The 19731-nt window shown below is 40.6% G+C and overlaps 1 protein-coding gene across 3 annotated transcripts in view; it reads right to left on the bottom strand.

The window, feature by feature from the left end:
• Positions 1–2390: 2390 nt before the first annotated feature.
• The window catches only part of PEX7 (peroxisomal biogenesis factor 7), an 86171-nt gene continuing 68830 nt past the window's right edge, over positions 2391–19731 (bottom strand). For 2 of the 3 annotated variants that reach the window (XM_077894321.1, XM_077894325.1), the window contains exon 10: positions 8021–8495. In XM_077894321.1, the coding sequence (XP_077750447.1) occupies positions 8427–8495 (69 nt within the window). In that variant the 3' untranslated portion in view covers positions 8021–8426. Of the gene's footprint in view, positions 2880–8020; positions 8496–19731 lie in introns of those variants that run through there. The other variant, XM_077894322.1, reaches the window with a different exon arrangement.

The raw sequence follows: 19731 nt of genomic DNA, 5'->3' as shown, positions 1-19731 counted from the left end.
GGAAGGAGGGCGGGGAGGAGGGCGGCGAGCGGCGGCGCGAGGGCGGCGGGGCGCCCGCCCCGGGCCGCGGCGGAGGGCAGGGGGCGCCGGCTCCCGCGGAGCGCAGCTCCCGCCAGGCGTCCTCGCGGCTCGGCCGCTCCGCGTCCGACTGCCCCGCAGCTCCCGGGAGGCAATGGCGAGGGCGGGGGACGCCGAAAAGTGGCAGGGGTGGGGGGCTGGTCTGGGAGGAGTGGCGGGAACCTAGCGACAGCGATTTGTGAGTCTGCGACGAGCGGCGACGGGCTGTGTCCCGCGCGGTTTCCCGGTCTGGGCGGACGCTCGGCCCCCGAGGCCGGCGGACCCGCAGCTCCCGGGCCCCCGCGCCGCCCCCGCGCCTCCCGCAGGGCCCGCTGCTCCCGCTCGCCTCTCCTGTGCAGCTCCGAGCCCCGGAGGGCGGGTCGAGGGATCCCCGCACAGCTCGATTTTGGGAACAGCAGCGCTCTGGGGTGGAGCAGCGTTTATTGGCCGCAACAAGTGCCGGCACCGTACCCCCGCCCCCGCCCCCTGCCCCGGGGCCAGAGCTTCAGCCGCCTTTCCGTCCGCCGTCCCTCCCGCAGCGCAGCCGCGGGACCTTGTCCAGCTGCCAGCCAGGAAAGGGGGGAAAGTCGGTGCCAGCGGGCTGCGGGGCTCCCCGAGGCTCGGCGCCAGCACCCCCACATCGGAGAAGCCCGCGGCCCGCGCCCCCCCCCCCCGCGGCGTGCTTTAGGGCGCGGAGGCTGGCCGCTCCCCGCCGCGAGCAACGCGCCCCCCAGTCCGTGCGCCTTCCAGGGCCGGACCTGGGGGGCGGGGGGGCCGTGGCCTCCGGTCCGCGGGGCCTGGGGCAGCAGGCAGGGGCGCTGGATCCAAGTGGGGCAAAGACGAGAACTGAGCGCAAGAGCAGAAGTCCCGGGAGGGAGCACCCTGCGCCGTTCGGGGACCACCAGGCGCGGGCGCCCCAGGGCGGGCGGGAGGGAGGCCGGGCCACGCCGGGAGGTGCAGGGGGCGTAAGGGCAGCGGAGGGAGGGCGCCCCGGGGGCGGGCACCGGCGCCCCGGCCGCGCGACGCTGGGGGTGGCTTTCCTGGACCCCGGAGCCGACCGCGGCCGGCGGGGCTGTCGTTGGCCCCTTTGGGGAGCAGACGACCCCTACCTCTTACCTCTCGGGGACCTGCAGGACCTGAGGGCTGTTTACTTTCCATCTGGCTAAGAGGAAAAAGGAGATTCTCATTTTCTGCGGGCATAAGGCTTTGGTGACCCTTCGCTCTGAATTTTTTCCCTGGAAAGTGACGCCCGGACGCCGAAACTCAGCCTCGGTAAAGGGGTTCGCCCAGCCGAGGTCACACTAAAAGCCGCTCGCCGTTGAGTTTTCGCGCTACTTTAAAATTACGGACGTGGCCAGGGTTCGGGAGTGAGGAAGAGAGCCTGGAGTTGGGGCGCACCACCTCTCCCTCCCGCTCACTTTTCTTACCCACCCGCCCCCATCGGGACCCCAACCTCCTAACCCTTAACCGCCGCCGCACCAACTAATACACAGGAACCATTTCTTTATTGATTCTACTGTTTTCTCCTTCATACGCCCCACCCCTCGCCCCGTGCTGAGCGCCACACTTCCAGCCCGGATATTGAAGCCACGATTATTTTTACCAGAGCAGGAAAATAATTTACATCAAGGATTGGCAGCATCGCTGCGGCCCGGATTCTGGGCCAGCTTTGCATGTGCTGGGAGCTCGCGTTGGTGGGAGAGATCTAGGTTTCAACCAGTCCTGCCCAGGGCCTAGGAGGGCCACCTCCCTGGTCCCCCCAGGTGGATACGGACTGCAGAAAATGTTTGCAAACGGCTCAGTGTGTCAACTTTCCAGGAATAACACTGGAAAGCAACGTACTGAAACCCGTGATTCTGGATCCCTGGGAAATTCTTCGTTTTTGTTGCTAACAGCTATGGTTACACACTATTGTCTGTTCCATGGGCTCTGTTTTTCAAGGGATGTTCTTTCTTTAGGAAGTGGGGTATGAAGCCACAGGTCACATTATGTGTATGTGTGTAGTATAAGCATATGAACAAAGTATATTCAGATTTAAAAAAAAAACTTTGAAGATTAACTTTTTAAAGAAATCAGCAAATAACAGATTTCTGCTTCTGGGGACCATTCCAATTAAAGGATGGTTTCTTTAAGCCATCTTAAGTGAATACAATAAAGAACTGTCTACATAGACCTAGTTTTGGAATGATTCATTTCTGCCAGCAATTATAATTGCTTCCATTTGTGATACTAACATTAGGTAAAAGATTTGGGGCTGATTCAGCTATCTTACCCTTCTCATTTAGGCAAGAAAATTTAGCTTAATACTTGAAACCTACATTGGCATGAAACAGTTCATTTTCTCCACTTTATTGCATATAATTCTTTTCCATTAGGGCTTTCATTTAAAAAAAATTTAATACCATCTCTCCCACACCAATTTACTAGATAAGCTCCTAAAGAAAAATGGGAAAAACAAGAATACGGTGTTTAGCAAGGTTAATTGAATAAGAATGTAGCTCTGAAGGTCAAAAAGCTGTTTGACCTACAGGTATCAAGCTCCATTATCTTTGGAGCTATTTAATACATATTGATGGCATTAAATAAATCCTTTAGTTCGTTCATTTGGCAAACATATAGAGCAAGTATTCGGGGCCAGGCAGCTGGTTAGCCACAGAAAATTCAAAGATGAGCCACATCTTAGGTCTTAGGGATTCACAGGTAGAGGTGAGACAATCCATGCATGAGATGCTTATGCAACAGTGGGTTCTTGTGGCATAAACAGAAGAGCAATAAAGAGGGCAATGAAGTCAGCTTTTTCCAGAGGTATCAGAGAAGACATTCTGGAGAAGGAAATATGGTTTTATTTCATTATTTTTAAGAGTAACCCATTCTCATTATAGTATGTAAAAGGAAAACAAACTTTGTAACAATAACTGAACATGTTACCTTCAGTATTCCCCACCCCTAACCCCACACCAACCCCACTAGGCAGAGCTGGCTGTTGATGCAAACCTTCAAGTTTTTCTTACTTATCTATTTATACATATTTATACTTCTTTAAAAAAAATGTTGGGGCTGAAAAAAATAAAATAAAATAAAAATGTTGGAGCAGGATCCCAGGCTCCCAGGATCATGACCTGAGCTGAAGGCAGACATTTAACTGAGCCATCCAGGCACCCCTAATTTACTATTTTAAAAACATGGGCAGCCCGAGTGGCTCAGTGGTTTAGCGCTGCCTTCAGCCCAGGGCCTGAACCTGGAAACCAGGGATCGAGTCCCATGTCAGGCTCCCTGCATGGAGCCTGCTTCTCCCTCTGCCTATGTCTCTGTCTCTCTCTCTCTCTCTCTCTCTGTCTCTCATGAATAAATAAATAAAATCTTTAAATAAAAATTAAAAAAAAAAAAAAACCATATTGTGGGCTGGTTAGCCTTCATGATATCTACTTCCTTGTATTCAGACCTTTGGTTAATCCCTCCTAAGTTGTACCAGGGCTGGTCTGTGTGACCAATAAGACACAGCAAAGTGATGGTGTCATTCCCTCAGATCAAGTTACAACACACTGAAGCTCCCATCTTGAATTTTCTATCAGTCAGTCTGGAGGAAGCCAGATGCCATGTCATAGGGGACACTCAGACAACCTGTGGAAGGTCCCACATGGTGGGTATCTGAGGCCTACTAACAATCATGAGTGACTTTGGAAACTGATTCATTAGCCCCAGGGGAGCTTCAGATACCTGCAGACCCTGGTGACAGTCTAACTGAATTGTCATGACAAAACCTGAGCCAGAACAATTCAGCTACGCCATCTTTGGATTCCTATATAGTTTTTTCCTTGGATTCCTATAGTTTCGTATAGAAACTCTAAAATAAGTGTTTGTTGTTTTAAGCTGCTACTGTTTGGGTGCTTGTTACACAGAAATAGATAACTATTATATATATTTATAACACTTTTTTTCATGTTTTTTCATGTATTTTTTCATTTTTTTCACGTTTCATGTATTTTTTTCACTATTATACATATTGATAACACATAGTTCTACTTTATTCTTTTAAATGATTATTCTATAGTATAACCTTTCCTTCTTGAGACCGGCATCTAGATTTTACCAATGATGTAATGACTATTCTTCCACATTTGTTCTTACATATTCTATAAGTATTTGGGGTGGGAGCACACAGACAGGGAATTCTACAACAGGGAATTACTGGAGTCAACCAGTAATTTAAAATCTTTACTGCCAAATAGCCTTCCAAAAAGGTATATAACAGTGCTCGTACCTTTTTTATTTTTTTATTTTTTTATTTTTTTATGATTTTAGAACAAAAGAGAGCATGAGCATGGGGGTGGGTAGCAGGGTTGAGGGGGAAGGGCAGAGGGAGAGAGAGAGGGAATCTCAAGCAGTCTCCCCTCCAAGTGTAGAGCCTGCCCTGGGGCTTCATCCCACAACCCTGAGATCATGACCTTAGCCCAAATCAAGAGTTGGATGTTTAAACAACTGAGTTACCCAGGTGCCTCAGCAGTGCTCTCGCTTTAATATTACATATTATCAATATTTTAGTGTTTGACAAACTGATAAGCAAAATATGGAATCTCATTTTAATTTGCATTTCTTTGTGGTCAATTAGACAAAGTCTAGGCACGTATTTTGAAGTGTACTAAACATTTGCATTTTTTCATCTGTTAATTATCTATTGATATCCTTTATCCATGTTTATGTTTGATCGCCTTAGTGATTTTTGAGAGCTCTTTATTAACTGGCTATTAAACAGTCTGTTACATATGTTGCAAATATACCTTCCAATATATCTTAGCTTTGCTAATGGTGTATTTTGCTATTTTAATTTTTGTATTGCCAATCTTTTTCTTTAGTCATTTCACATGACTTTCAAATGATGTCAAACCAATTTACACCTGAAACTAACGTTAACATTATGTGTCAACTATACTTCAATAAAAAAATAAATGAGAATTCACTGAGCCAAGAGCAGGACAATCCAGGCACGTTGGCTGCATTGAACAAAGACAGAAATGAACACCTGCATTATTTATACGGGGAGTCTGTGAGCACACCTGTGTTGTGGAGCACAAAGCTGGTGAAGCAAGGGTGCAGAGAGAGGAAGGGGCTAGCTCCAAAGGACCGCAGCTGCCTGATTAGTGAGCTTAAACTTTTTTTCCTGTAGTCAATCCTATAAGCAGAGAAAGGTCTTACACTCAAATTGATGTAATTGGATTGCGTTTTTAGATCTGTCTCCAGCAGCTGTGTTGGGAAGGATGGCTCTGAGGGCACAAAACTAGAAAGACCCCTCATTTAAGGAGGGATCATCTGCTGGGATTGTCCGCAGAAAACTTAACAATGGCTTGAACCAGAGCTATGCTGGCTGGATTGAAGGGAGAGGACAGAATGAAAAAGTATTTAGGGGGTCAAAGGGATGAAGATTTAAGGGATTTGTCTTGTAGTAGAGGGGTGGGGAAAAGGGAAGGAACAGGAATGGTATTTAAGTCTTTAGCTTGAGCGCCTGGGTGGACAGTATTGGCAACAAGTGAGAAAGCATGTGCCAGAGGAGCCCATTGGTGAGCAAGACCAGTTAGTCTGATTAGAAGAAAATAAGCACAAAGGCTATGGGAGACCTGAATGGGGGAGGCAGGAAATACAGATCTGGAAGTTTTCAGTGAATACATGGAACTAAAAAATATTTAAGTGGATTATCTCACTCAAGAAGAGGCCTGCTAAGAAATTCATGAATTCATTTTGGGAAAGGCCAAATTATAGCCACATTGGTCAGTTAAAACATGCCACAGATAGAAGAGACTGTTGTACAGTTGGCTCTCAGCTTGCTCTTTCTGGGGGTGACATACCTTGGTAGGGTCACTCCAGACTCAGGGTCAGCGCCTCAGCAATTTAGACTTTGGATCCAGTCAAAGCAGATTTCACATTCCAGCTCTATGCTTATCGGCTCTTGGAGCCTTCATTTCTTTGTCTGGAAAACTGGGAGGACTTCCTTGTAAGGATATTATGTAAATCAAAAGGAATAACATAGAGAAATCATCTCACATTGTGCCCAGATCACAGAAGAGGTTGCAGAGGCAGACAGGATGAAAGCAAAGCGCTCACTAGCCCAGAGACAAATGCTGTCCAGAGGCTGCCTGGCTTGTGAACTACCAAGTATTTAAAAATCTTGGGAATTCTCTTCCAGGAGAGAATCCAGCACCTTTCCTTCTGGTTCGCCAATTGCTCTAGGGAACCCACTGGATAAACATTCACCCATGCTCTTTCATCCTGGGGGACTCTAAGAATCTGAGTTAAGGATTATGCAGTCAATGTCCTAAACCCCTCTAACACATCCTCAATATCGAGGGGGAAAAAAATCAAGAGAGACATTAGTTTTTAAGTCACAAGTATTTGTTTCAAAAGATACATGGTAGATTATTTTAACAAAATCTCTTGCATCCTAAAAGGAAAATAAGTAAGTGGTTTTATTTCATTGTAAATGTGATCTGGGTTAGGTATGTTTTTTAAAGACCTATTATAAATTCAGCTGATATATAGAACACCACTGTGAGCCTGCTTTTACTGAGCTGCACCTGGTGTGATGCCACTAGTTCTGGAGGGAAACAAGAAACAGCTCCATTAGCTTTATCATGACTGCTCTAAGGATGTGTTTGACCTCCTGATCCTTACATTATATTCCTATATTCATGTTAAGAAAGCAGTGTCCTCTTTCTGGGGCCTCTCAAAAACAATTTGTACTGATTGGTTTAAGAACTAAAAAGAGTTGTACTTTTCCATGAGTACATTCATTTAACAAAAATTTTTTTTTAAACAAATATTTCTTTTTTTTTTTTTTTAATTTATTTATGATAGGCACACAGTGAGAGAGAGAGAGGCAGAGACACAGGCAGAGGGAGAAGCAGGCTCCATGCACCGGGAGCCCGATGTGGGATTCGATCCCGGGTCTCCAGGATCTCGCCCTGGGCCAAAGGCAGGCGCCAAACCGCTGCGCCACCCAGGGATCCCTAAACAAATATTTCTTGAGCACCTTCTATGCACCACGTATAGAACCAGGGCCACGCCTGGGACTAAGACAAAGTCCTTGCCGTTAGGCCTTGAGCACTGAATTGTGCACTCAAGGAGGCTTCCCATTTATGCTGCCAGGAGCAACTTTCTGGGACTTTGAGGCAGAGAAATTCAAGCCTCACTCCTACATAAAGCTTCTCTTTATGCTCCTTTTGTTCTTTTATGTGGTCTTGTTTTTGTATGTTGTAAGCTGTCAACTTTACTCTAGAACAAGTAAACAAATATGTAATTACATAACTTAGATCATATACGTATATTCTAATTTTTGTGATTACTACAAATATATTTTGCTCCTTAAAAATGTTAAAAAAACTTGTTAAAATTTAATGACAATTTTTTCCTTTTATAACATTTTACTTTAACATTATATAAAAATATAAAAGCAATACAATGTTGATGGTTTTACCAATTTTTCCCTTTCCGCCTATTTTTTTTTTTTTTTTTTAACAGATCATCTGCACCTAGGGAGTTTTCAAGGAAATTTAAAGAGGGTTATAGTATCACTTAGGGAGAGTTTCAAGGGTAACTGCTTGAAACTTTGTAGGACCTAAGACTTTTTGCCCAGTGACCAGTTTTTTAAAAAACATTTGATAGTAGAGACATAGGAAGAGAGAAATATAGGGTCAAGGTTATAGCATCTAAAAAGAGCTTAATAAATGTAAAAAACATAAGCTTTTAACTCACAGCATCCCATGTTCTTAAAACATGCCACTAGTCCTTGAGATAATCTCATTTAGTCTGTGTCAAGAACATGGTAGATGCTCAGTAAGTATTGCTGAATAAATCAAATCTATATCACTAGCCCTGTCACTGAACCACAGATACCTCTGTATTATATATAGTATTGTATTCATTTATAAATATTAGAAAAAGCAACCTTACTAGGATATCATAGAATCATAAGTAATTGAGAAATGTAGTTTATTTTAATTTTTACCAACAGCAGTGATTATATTTTACATCAAAAATGACAAATTAAAAATAAAATATGTCACTATCAATATAATCTACAGATCTTCCATATTTTAATCCATTTTACAATACAGAGATTACATTTTAATAGACATTACAAGAGGTACTATAACATCATTTCTTAGGACTGTTTTAAGAAATATCGCTTATGTACCAGGCTTAAATAGTGAACCGCAGTCTTTATCAACTGCATCAAAACTGATTTCAGGGTACATTTTCAAAAATTTGAAATCTGAATAGCACATAAAAGCATAATATCTAGGTTATGGGTAGTTAATTTATTTCCTATTAAGTAGCTCTCAGCCAGTCTCCTTTGCTTATGACTGGGGGAGTGCATCTCAAGCAGGCATAGTAAGGCAAACAGGATCATATATCTTTATTGTTTCATCCCAAGCACAATCAGCCACCTAGAAAACAAAAAGCAAGTAAGAAGAAACATAATCTACAAACATTACAGATTGGCAGCAAAAGCCAAAGTCATTTAGAGTGGAAGTAGATTGCCCACTGGTAAACATTTTAAATAAGAAGAAGGTCTAATTTTCCCTTTTTTCTAAGGATACACTTCAGGGATTGTTTCCAATTGATTGAAGTTGCCTGTAAGGATTTCCTGCCTCCTCACGACCTCACCCCAGAACTACATCATCTCCTGTATGTCCCAAGATAAATGCTGGAAAAACCTACTCCTAAACTGAGAACCAAGGCACCATGCTAGATATTGTGGGGATAGAAAGGAGATAAAGTACACCTCTTGCCTTCACAGAATGGTTCATTCAAGACCTGAGGTGGAAAATGCTCTAACAGATACTCTCAGAGGAGGGGCTATCTGAATCTAAGTGGGGTGGTATCAGAAGATTTCAAAAATGCTGTAGCATTCACCTTGGCCCTCTTTAGGGGCAGGCAAGGGAGACGAGGACATTCAAGTCTGAAAAGTCATGAAAACACGAAGGGAGGAAAGTCCATGGTGCTTAGGAACTGTGTGGTAAAAGGTTGTCAGTATAGCGATGTTTCAGAGTATTATAAGAATATATAAAGTCAATTATATCTCTATATACTCTATACAGACTTAAAAAATTAAAATTAAAATATTCATTTAAAATAGTATCACTTAACAAAGTACTTAGTAACATATTCAATAAAAGACATGCAAAACAGCCACATAAAAAATGAAAACACTGCTGAGAGAAATTGAGGAGGCCTAAATAAACAAGGAAGTATGTTCATGGGTTCAATATTGTTCCAAATTTAATCCTCCCATATAATTTATAAATAATTCATGATCTCAGCAGGCTTTTTAATGAAGATGGACAAGATGACATTTAAAGCTTATGTGAAAATTCAGAGGACCTAGAATAGCCAAAACAATCTTGAAAAAGAACAGCAAAAATGTACTTCCTAGACTACCTCACTCAAGACTTACCACAAAAACTACAGTAATTAGAACAGTGCAACATTGGCATAAGGATATACAAGAAGATTAAGGAACAGAACAGAGATCAGGAATAGACCTCACAGCTGGACAACAGCTTTACATCCAATGTACAAAGACAATTCAACAGGGAATGGGAAGTCTTTTCGACTAATGGTATTGGAACTGAATGTCCATAGGGGGGAAAAAAATGAACCTCAGCCCCAACTTCACACCATAAACAAAAATTAACTTCAGGTTAATGAACCTGAGTATAAAAGCTAAAAGTATAAAGCTTTGAGAAGAAAACATAGAATATATTATCAATCTGAAGATTAGTAAAGATTTTATAGACGGGGCACAGGAAGCAATAACCACAAAAAATTGTTAGGTGCAATCAAAAATAAAACTTTTGCTCATCAAAAGACATTGTTAAGAAAATGAATAGGTAAGACACAGAGTCGGAGAAAATACTCCCAAAACAAATGCATCTGACAACATCTATCCAGAATATATATAAAGAACTAGTATAGCTCCATAATAAAAAGAAAATCCAATTGAAAATGGGCAAAAGACTTTACTAATAGACAAAACAAGACATATGACGAACAAGCAGATGAAAAATAAAATGTTCAACATCATTAGGCATCAGGGAAATGCAAATAAAAGCTACAACACGTTACCACATACACAGGAGAATGACTAAAATAAGATAGACAGTATCGAATGTTGCCAGATGTAGTGCAGATATAACTTGCACACATGCCTGGTACAACCACTTGGAGAAACTGGCTGTCTCTTATGAAGTTTAACATATACCTATCTTTAAACCCAGTAATTCTACTTCTAGAGGTTTATCCAAGAGAAATGAAAATGGCTTTATGAAACAATGTATAGCAAGAATGTGTTCATAGCAACTTCATTCACAATAGTACAAAACTGGAAACAACCAAGGTATCCCTTGACAAGAGAAGATAACAAATTGTAGTACATTCCTACAACGGGAATGCTGCTGAGCAACACAACAGAGGGAGCTACTGATAGGCTCAACCACGTGTACAAATCTCACAGACATTAAGTTGAGTAAAAGGAGACAGAAACAAGCCTCCTTACAGGGCATTCCATCATGTATGTTCTAAAACAGGCAAAACTTAATCTCAGGTTAAAAAAAATTAGGGCAAATTTTTGTTTTGGTTTTTCAGATGGAGGTAGAAGTGGGGATAGGGAAAGACTGGGAAGAGACAGAAGAGAATTTTGGAGGAAGATACAAATGTTCTATATTGTGATGGGAGAAGATTACACAGTGTACCTGTCTGTCAAAACATATATCTAAGATTTGTACACTTTGATGTGTGTAAATGATACCTAAACATAGTAAGAAGAATAATGACAATAATAATAATAACTGAATGGGAGTAGGACATGAGTAGAATAAGAAATAAAACAAGAACGCTGATAATTGTTGAAGCTGGGTAAAGGAAGAAAGTTCATTATCCTATTCTGTTTACTTTTGGTATGTGTGAAATTTTTCATAATAAAAAAATACCAAAAAAATGTAGACCATGGCATGAGAGAGAGTTTGACTAAAGGTATTTGCACTCTATTTCCCACCCCTTGATGGTTACAAAGGCTCCAAGTTTCACAAAGGAACTCACAGTCTTCGTGGGCAGTCGAATTACCTGGCTGTCAATGAGTGCAAGAATCACACTGAGTGATCTGAACATATTAACTCCTTATCACTAATAGCATTTTAGACCAGAATCCAAGCTAGAGAGAGCAGTAGACACCTTTTAATAAACTTTTTAATGTAAGCATTAAATACCAGACTCTTCAAGATCTGGTTGCCACCTATTTCTTCCTCTCTTACCGTACTGGGCCCACACATGCCAGTCCCGGCCTCTTGTTCATGCCTCTGTGCTCTTGTCCTTTTCCTGATCCCCTACCCTGAGTGACCTCTCTACGCCCTACCTTTCCCTCTTCCCCTTGCCTTGTTCTGCCTGGAGATGTACCTCTCTTTTGAAGAATCTTAAGCATCACTCCCACTATGAAGTCATTCACAGCACCTATACTATTCGACTATACTTATTATTGACATGTATGTCTTTGGCTCTTTGAGGGCACAGACCACGTTTTGCTAGAGCATAATAATGACTCCATATATATTAGCTCAAAGAATGTACTTTGCAGATTAAGATTGCAGAGATTAACATTTTCTCATGTTCATACTGAAGTAGCAGAGCTGGAACCAGGACCTAGATCTGTTGACTCTGTCAACCAGAAATAGTGCCTCACAAAAGGCAAACTAACATTCATTATCTGCCTAATCCTACAGTTCTAAGTTCTTATATCATGGGACACAAAGACCATTATATTAATTTACCCCTGTCTCATCTATGTAATCTTTTCAAGTGGTAGGCCTTTCCATATGTTATTTACTCAGAACTTAAGTAAGTAACAAATGTCAAGGCCAATGAATCAGCAGATGTTCACAAATCTATAAAGTAATTGATAAAATCAAAAATAAAGATGAATGGATAAAGAAGACATGATATACATACACACACACACACACACACACAATGGAATATTACTCAGCCATCAGAAAGGACGAATACCTACCATTTACATCAATGTGGATGGAACTGGAGGGTACTATGCTGAGTGAAATAAGTCAATCAGAGAAAGACAATCATCATATGATTTCACTCATATGTGGAATGTAAGAAATAGTGAAGGGGACCATAAGGGAAGAGGGGAAACTGAATGGGGAAAAATCAGAAAGGAAGACAAACCATGAAAGAGTCTTAAATCTTGGAAACAAACTGAGGGTTGCCGAAGGGGAGGTAGGTGGGGGGATGGGGCAATTGAGTGACAGGACATGTGATGTGATGAGCACTGGGTTGTTTTTTTGTTTGTTTTTTTTAGCACTGGGTGTTATACTGTATTTTGGCAAAACGAATTTAAATTAAAAGACATCCTAGTTGTTGTTGTTGTTGTTGTTGTTTTTAAAGGGGGCAGACCTGGTGGCTCAGCGGTTTAGCGCCGCCTTTAGCCTAGGGCCTGATCCTGGAGACCTGGGATCGAGCCCCATGTCAGGCTGCCTGCATGGAGCCTGCTTCTCCCTCTGCCTGTGTCTGTGCCTCTTTCTCTCTCTCAGTGTGTCTCTCATGAATAAATAAATAAAATCTTTTTTAAAATATCTTTCCTTTAGGGATCCCTGGGTGGCGCAGCGGTTTGGCGCCTGCCTTTGGCCCAGGGCGCGATCCTGGAGACCCAGGATCGAATCCCACGTCAGGCTCCCGGTGCATGGAGCCTGCTTCTCCCTCTGCCTGTGTCTCTGCCTCTCTCTCTCTCTCTGTGACTATCATAAATAAATAAAATTAAAAAAAAAATTTTTTTTAATCTTTCCTTTAAAAAAATAAAGAAATAAATTTTAAAAAACCTCAAATTGAAATTATATGTAATAATGAATAGTTGGTTCAAATTAATGCAAATAATATTTCTCCATTAACTAATTAATTAAACCCCAGCTAGTGCCACAAGTTTTAAAAAGCTTACAATAAAAAATAATGAGAGAAGAAAAGCACTTTACTAAACTAACAAAGAGGTGCCTGACTCTCCCTGGTAGGTGCAGTGGACCTCTTGGTAAGGAAAGATGATGGTGCTTGGCACGGGTAGGCAGGGCTCTCATTGATGACCATCTCAGTGGTCCCGGGAGGCTCTGCTTCCCACCTGATTCTGTGACTGAGAGTAAACGCAACGCTTTCTCTTAATGTCCCCTACTGCGGCCCCTACTCTCCCCATCTGAGGCCAGGCTGAAAGACATTTAAAAAAAAAAAAAAAGACCTGAAAAATAAGCATTAATGAAAAGACCAAAAGATAAGTAAAGTGAATGGCATGAAAATAAGCAATCCGCTTTACAGGATGAGACTGACTCATTCTCTAGCTGGTCAAAGTGAGGAATCTTTCCTAGCTCCTCTCCTACTTCTTCACAACAAAAGCCATCTTTCCATCCCATCTCTGGGAATATCTCCTCGCTATGAAGACTCCTTCAAGGCCAGACTCAAGATCGAGAATGAGAAGAGATAATAGGGTGTCTCCTTTCTCAAGTGCTAAAGATCATCTTTCTCAGTTTCAGTCTCCTATATAAAGACTCACTTCTTTGCCCATTACCATTACCTTGCTGTCAGGAAAAACTGAAAGACTTCAATCAGCAAAAAGACTGCGAGGTGTTGTTTCAGTGAAATGTTGGCACTGTCCTAGGGCCCCACAGGGTTACCTCATTCTATAGGGGTCCATACCTTTCATAGTCTTTGACTGGATTATTTTACAACTCTGAAAGTTATAGAAAACTGATAGTAATCAAATGATTCTCATTCATTAAAGTTGCAAATGAATGCTATCCTATGGAGATGCAACTGATACCTCCCTGTGTCCCTCAGAAATAATTCCAAACATTACACTTTATTGCCCTGTGGATATTGGCTTAGCCAGTTCTGCACCTACTAGGTAAATTTACTTCAGCATTCAGTGATTACCTGTTTATGTCTGTTCTTCTGAGCTAGTTGTAAAATCTTTCATGAGTTACATAAATATTTGATACAGGTTCATGATACATCTGTGTGAGAGCCATGATCCCTATTTTGAAAATTATCCTTTAACAGGGTCACATACCAGGATATAGCTTATTGGCCTCAACATAGAAATCATAATTTCTGTGGAACATGATAACCCTTTTTTTCTCATAGGAGATAACACAGTAACAGAAAAGCTATTTCATTAAAAGACAAACATGAAATGGAAAGAATGGGCAGATAATTTTGCTAGGAAAAAAAGCTAAGAATAATTGCTAAAACTGGACATGAAATTGAGCTCCTGGCAGCAAAGGTAAAAAAAGGCAAACAATACTGTAAGAAACACAAATATCATGATCAATTTACCAGTTCATCAGAAGAGATCAAGTTTTTCCTAACGCTTGTCTGGCTGTAAGAGAAATATATAATAGGATTCCAATATAAAAGTCATTCAATGACAAAAGAGGGTTTTTACAAGAGATACAAAGTCATTCTTCATATGGCTGTTTTTAAAATAAACATCTCAACCCTCAAATAAGACAGAAGTGTACTATTCAACCATAGTTTCCTGAAAGCATTTCTATAGGGTAGTGGTTCTCCAGTATTAGTGTATGTTAGAATCACCTGGAGGATGCACAAAAACACAGAGGATGGTTCCCCATCCTCAGAGTACTCTTTCTCAAAGTGGGGTCGTGGGATCAGCTTCACTGGTATCACCTAGGGCTGATGTGCAGCCAGAGATCTTCAAATCAAGTCCTCAGAGCAGATTCAGAGAGTCTATAAATGCAATATTTTGTGTGTATATACATTTGTGGGGAGGAGAGAGAGGATCAATCATTTTCTTCAGATTCTCAACCTGTGATCCCAAAAGGTTAATCCAAATCATTCCCCAGCTAGCATTATAATCACTTAGGGAACATTCTAAAATGCAACCAGAATTGAGAACCTCTGATACAGAACCTCTGATGTAGATCAATTTTCTTAACTGGGCTCTTGTCATGTGCAGGAATCTGGAGTTCTTTGGTAGTACCTTATGTGCAGGAATTTTTTGCCGTTGACTAAACATTAAAAAACTGAATGAATGAATGAATGAATGAATGAACAAAACCAAAATTTAGCAAGACTCAAATATTCTTGAGGAAGAATTCTCTTCCTTGAGGAGAAAGAAGAGGTTCATTTGCAACTAACATAATGAAAAACATCTTGGCCATATTTTCACATTTATTTAAAATCTAAGTTTCAAATCTAGTAGGTTGATACGTGATAGGAAGATAGTGAATTGGGAGGAGGACTAAGGGGGAAAAGAACATGACTGAACTATCTTTAAAGAAAAACACCAGCCCTACCTGAAGCATTCCTATACCCAAAGTTTATGTAGCTTCCCGATCCTGTTCTGCATGAGGCAGGATCCAGAATGTCTACTTAAAACATGAGAGAAAACTGTATTAATCATGTAAGCTATGGTTAAAACCAATATGTTTGTTTATTTTTTATTTGATATTTGCACCCTGTTGCATTCTAAATGGGCTTAAGTGGTTTATAGATTAATGCACAGGGCCAAATAAAATAAATACAGACTCGAGGAAAAATGTCTGTTTTAAAGGGAATAAATGGAGCAAAAGCTTTCAGGTATCAGAGCCAAGCACATTACAACACCTGTAGAATAAGTTAGGCTCTGTGCTCTTTGGTAACTAGGGAGAAAATGAGAGCATGTTGTGTAATATGGTTTCTGTTTTCTAACAACATTTTTAAAAAATTAATCCTGAATAGGATTTTCAGCAATTACATATCTTGGTCAAATCAGTATTCCTGGTTTTATGTATAGGAAACCTTTAGTAAATACTGTTGAATGAATGAATGAATGAATGAATGAATGAGTGTGTGAATCCATGTTTGAGCAGTGGTTTTCCTCCTCCAAAGATTTTTCTGGAGTAGAGCCTCACCCATGGTAAGGAGCACCTAGTCAGGTGTGAAGTCCAATATTCCTCTGCACTACAAAGCTATCTAAAATAGTTCATATATATACATGTATATTTATAGTCATCCATTTACTTAACAAATCCTGATTGAGCATGTCCTCTGTCGGAAGCATGCCAAGGACACTACAGTAAACACAATGGCCCTGATCTCTGATTCCACAGACCTGGAGTCTGGCAAAGAAATGGATAAATAGACACTGACAATGCAGAGAAATAGGGACAAGGATGGAAGAATTATAGAGTCTAGTAGAAACAGGGAAGGGGTCACTATAACCAAATGTGAGGAAAGTGGATGTATTCAGGAAGAAATACCATCTAAGTTGTGGCTTCAAGGACATGTGTGCCTCTCCCAGATAGCATTTGGTGTTACTATTGTTTGTGGGGTGCGGAAAAACTAGAGAGAAGGAAAGTGTTCTGGGCAGGAGAATAAATAAGAATAAATGATGAACTAGAAAGTTCTAGCATTAAGACAAGTAAATTGCATTGAAACTCCTCCGATGAAACTCTTAATCTCTGGAGACAGGCTTCTTTCTGACTGCCGTCTAGGGTTTCTTGAGGGCTGGCTGCCAAGGCCTACCTTATTTGACCCTCTCCCCAGACGGTGAGTATGCATGTGGCTATCACAGGGTGGGAACCTACAGGCTCTACGTCCTTTGCCTGAGGAAAGTCAAGTGGAAAAATGTATCCTTTAACCTGCAAGACTCCACAGTAGTACATATCATCCCTTTGTTCTCTGAATTCCTTTTTTTTTTTTTAAAGATTTTTATTTATTTATTCATGAGAGACACACACACACACAGAGAGAGAGAGAGGCAGAGACACAGTCAGAGGGAGAAGCAAGCTCCATGCAGGGAGCCCGATGTGGGACTCGATCCCAGGACTCTAGGATCACGTTCTGCACCAAAGGCAGGCACTAAACCGCTGAGCCACCCAGGGATCCCCTCTGAATTCCCTTTAATCCGACATCAAAATACATATCTTTTCCTTAAAACTCAGAATTAAAGTTACCAACATTATAGGAAAAATGGTTTGTCACAATATTATATTTCTTCACTTAATGTAAAACTCCAAGACAGAATCTTCTTCATTACTATTTTTTAAATCTTCTATCTTATAGGTAGCAAACAGTAACTAAATTCCATGTAAGTTCTATTTTCAGTTCTTTCATTTTCACTTTTTTAAAATTATTTATTTTAAGATTTTATTTATTTATTCATAAGAGACAGACAGAGAGAGAGAGAGAGAGAGAGAGAGAGAGGCAGAGCAGGCTCCATGCAGGGCACTTGACATGGGACTCAATCCTGGGTCTCCAGAATCACTCCCTAGGCTGAACGTGGCGCTAAACCGCTGAGCCACTGGGGCTGCCCTCATTTTCACTTTTAAGAACAAAACAAGTATTTCTACGTTTTAATAAAAAGAACATTAATGAGAAATGTGAATTTCTCGCTACATCAATTCTTTAAAATATAATGAAGGCTTCTTGAAAAATAATAGAAATTTCTTATCCCTCTCAATTTTGTGGACAATTGCTTTTGCCCTTAGGAAACTTGTTCAATTTACTGTAATTATCTGTGTGACATATGGCCTTTTTAGCAAAAATGAACAAGAGGAACAGGCAGAAGGATGAAGAGAGAATGAAAGAAATCCCTAACAGTCATTTCTAAATTTGGAAAAAGCAGCCCAATTATTATGTTGCAATGTGTTAAATTATGGGCTAAAGAACATGTTTTACCTACTCAACCAACTTACAGTAGGAAGTGACTACAGAGAAGAACATGGCTTATTATGTTAATGATTATGGAGTTTAAGTAAAAGTAAGGAAAGAGTTGGCTGATATGCTAAAAAAAATCCCTTTCTTTCTTTCTTTCTTTCTTTCTTTCTTTCTTTCTTTCTTTCTTTTTTCTTTCTTCCTTCCTTCCTTCCTTCCTTCCTTCCTTCCTTCCTTCCTTCCTTTCTTTCTTTCCTTATTTAGTACATATCAGGTAGTTTGAATTAATCTACTATGTACCTTTTGGCACAGAGCTGGCATTCCAATATTTACTGAAGCAAGAAAGAAAAGGAGAGAAGAAAGAGAAGAACTTGTCCTGGACTCTTAAAGGGAGAAATACTTTGTACTGGGGGAAGTGGGGAAGAGTGAGGGAAACAGTGGCAAACACATAAAGACGATAAATAACAAAATATAATTGGTATGTAACCAAGGGATTATATAGGATGGTGGGAAATAAAATTAGAAAGCAATACAGATTATAGTGAATCTTGAAAGCAACATTAAAAATTTAGACTTGGGGTGCCCCGGTGGCTCAGTCAGTTAAGCATCTGACTCTTGATTTCAGCTCAGGTTATGATCTTGGGGTCAAGGTACTGAGTCCTGCCTCAGGGTCCCTGCTCAAAGGGGAGTCTGCTTGGGATTCTCTCCCTCTCCTTCTGTCCGTCCTGCTCCTTCTCTGTCTCTCAAATAAATAAAAATTTTTAAAAATAAAGGCCCTTAACATAAATATATAAGTCCTTTATCTAGAATCCTGCACATTTTAAATTTTCATTCCTCTGTGTATCACATACAAATGTACACACATGCACCCACAGTTGCTGCCATGCAAATGCAATTTTTCCCATTTTATTTTCCAACTTGATTACTAACATCTTCATGGTATTCATTTTTGTACATTAATTTTTACTGATCTTATTGAACTCAGTATTTTTAATAAGTTTAAAGCTGATGTTCTGGATTATAATGTTGACGATCATATGGAGTTTATATGAATAACTATGTCAATATTTCAACCCTTTAAAGATATTTCTAGCTCATTTTGTTTTCTTCTATTACTAATTGGATACACCTTTTAGAACCATGTTGATTACCCTAGTGAAGATGGGAATTCTCATCTTGTTCCTACCTTTAACGAAGCCACTGATATATTTCAGGTCACAGGCTAACAAAATCAGATTTGCATTATGGAAAGCTCTCCCCAGAGGCAGCACTGAGAATCAGTGGAATGATGAAAACATCTTAGAGATCATTTAGGAGATAATTGCAGCAACCATGGCAGAGATACTAATAAATACTTATCTAAGGCAGTGGAGCTAGAAGGAAATGGTCCAGATTTCAGAGAAACTGGTGAGGAGAAATTTATAAACTTGATGTCCACTTGAATTTTGGGAGACAAGAAAACTAGGATGACTTCTCAGGTCTGGTCCATTATGCAATCAATTGAGCAGGTAGGAATACCAGAGGAAAAGTAAGACATCTATTGCAACCACAAAGCAAATGCAATTGGATAAATGGGACAAGCATCATTAGCATATAATTAAGTGAACTGGACATTAAAGGATGTCTACTTTTGTCAGGATGGTAAAGAAGAAACTGGAGATGAAGACATTTGGCAAAGTGGTAGGGAAGATGAGGTTAGCATGGTTAGCATTAAAGCAATATGATAAGAAGAATTTTCTTTTTAAAAGTCTAAACTATATAGCTAAAAAAGAAGGAAGTCTGGGAAAAGGCTAACTTGGTTTTCAGGAGTTTCCTGGTGACCTTTTTGGGCTTAACTTCAAATGAATCATCAAAGGGAGAGAGATACAAGGGAGTAAAAAGAGAATGTTGATTCTGAGAGAGTAAAAGCAACAGGTAAACCTACTAACTCTTAATGTCTAATAATGGAAGAAAAGCTAAATTTCCTGGCAGCGAGAT

Source organism: Canis aureus, chromosome 1 (genome assembly GCF_053574225.1).
Source record: "Canis aureus isolate CA01 chromosome 1, VMU_Caureus_v.1.0, whole genome shotgun sequence".
Taxonomy (NCBI): Eukaryota; Metazoa; Chordata; class Mammalia; order Carnivora; family Canidae; genus Canis; species Canis aureus.
The sequence above is the reverse complement of the archived record's forward strand: the minus strand, read 5'-3'. Positions and strand labels throughout refer to the sequence as shown.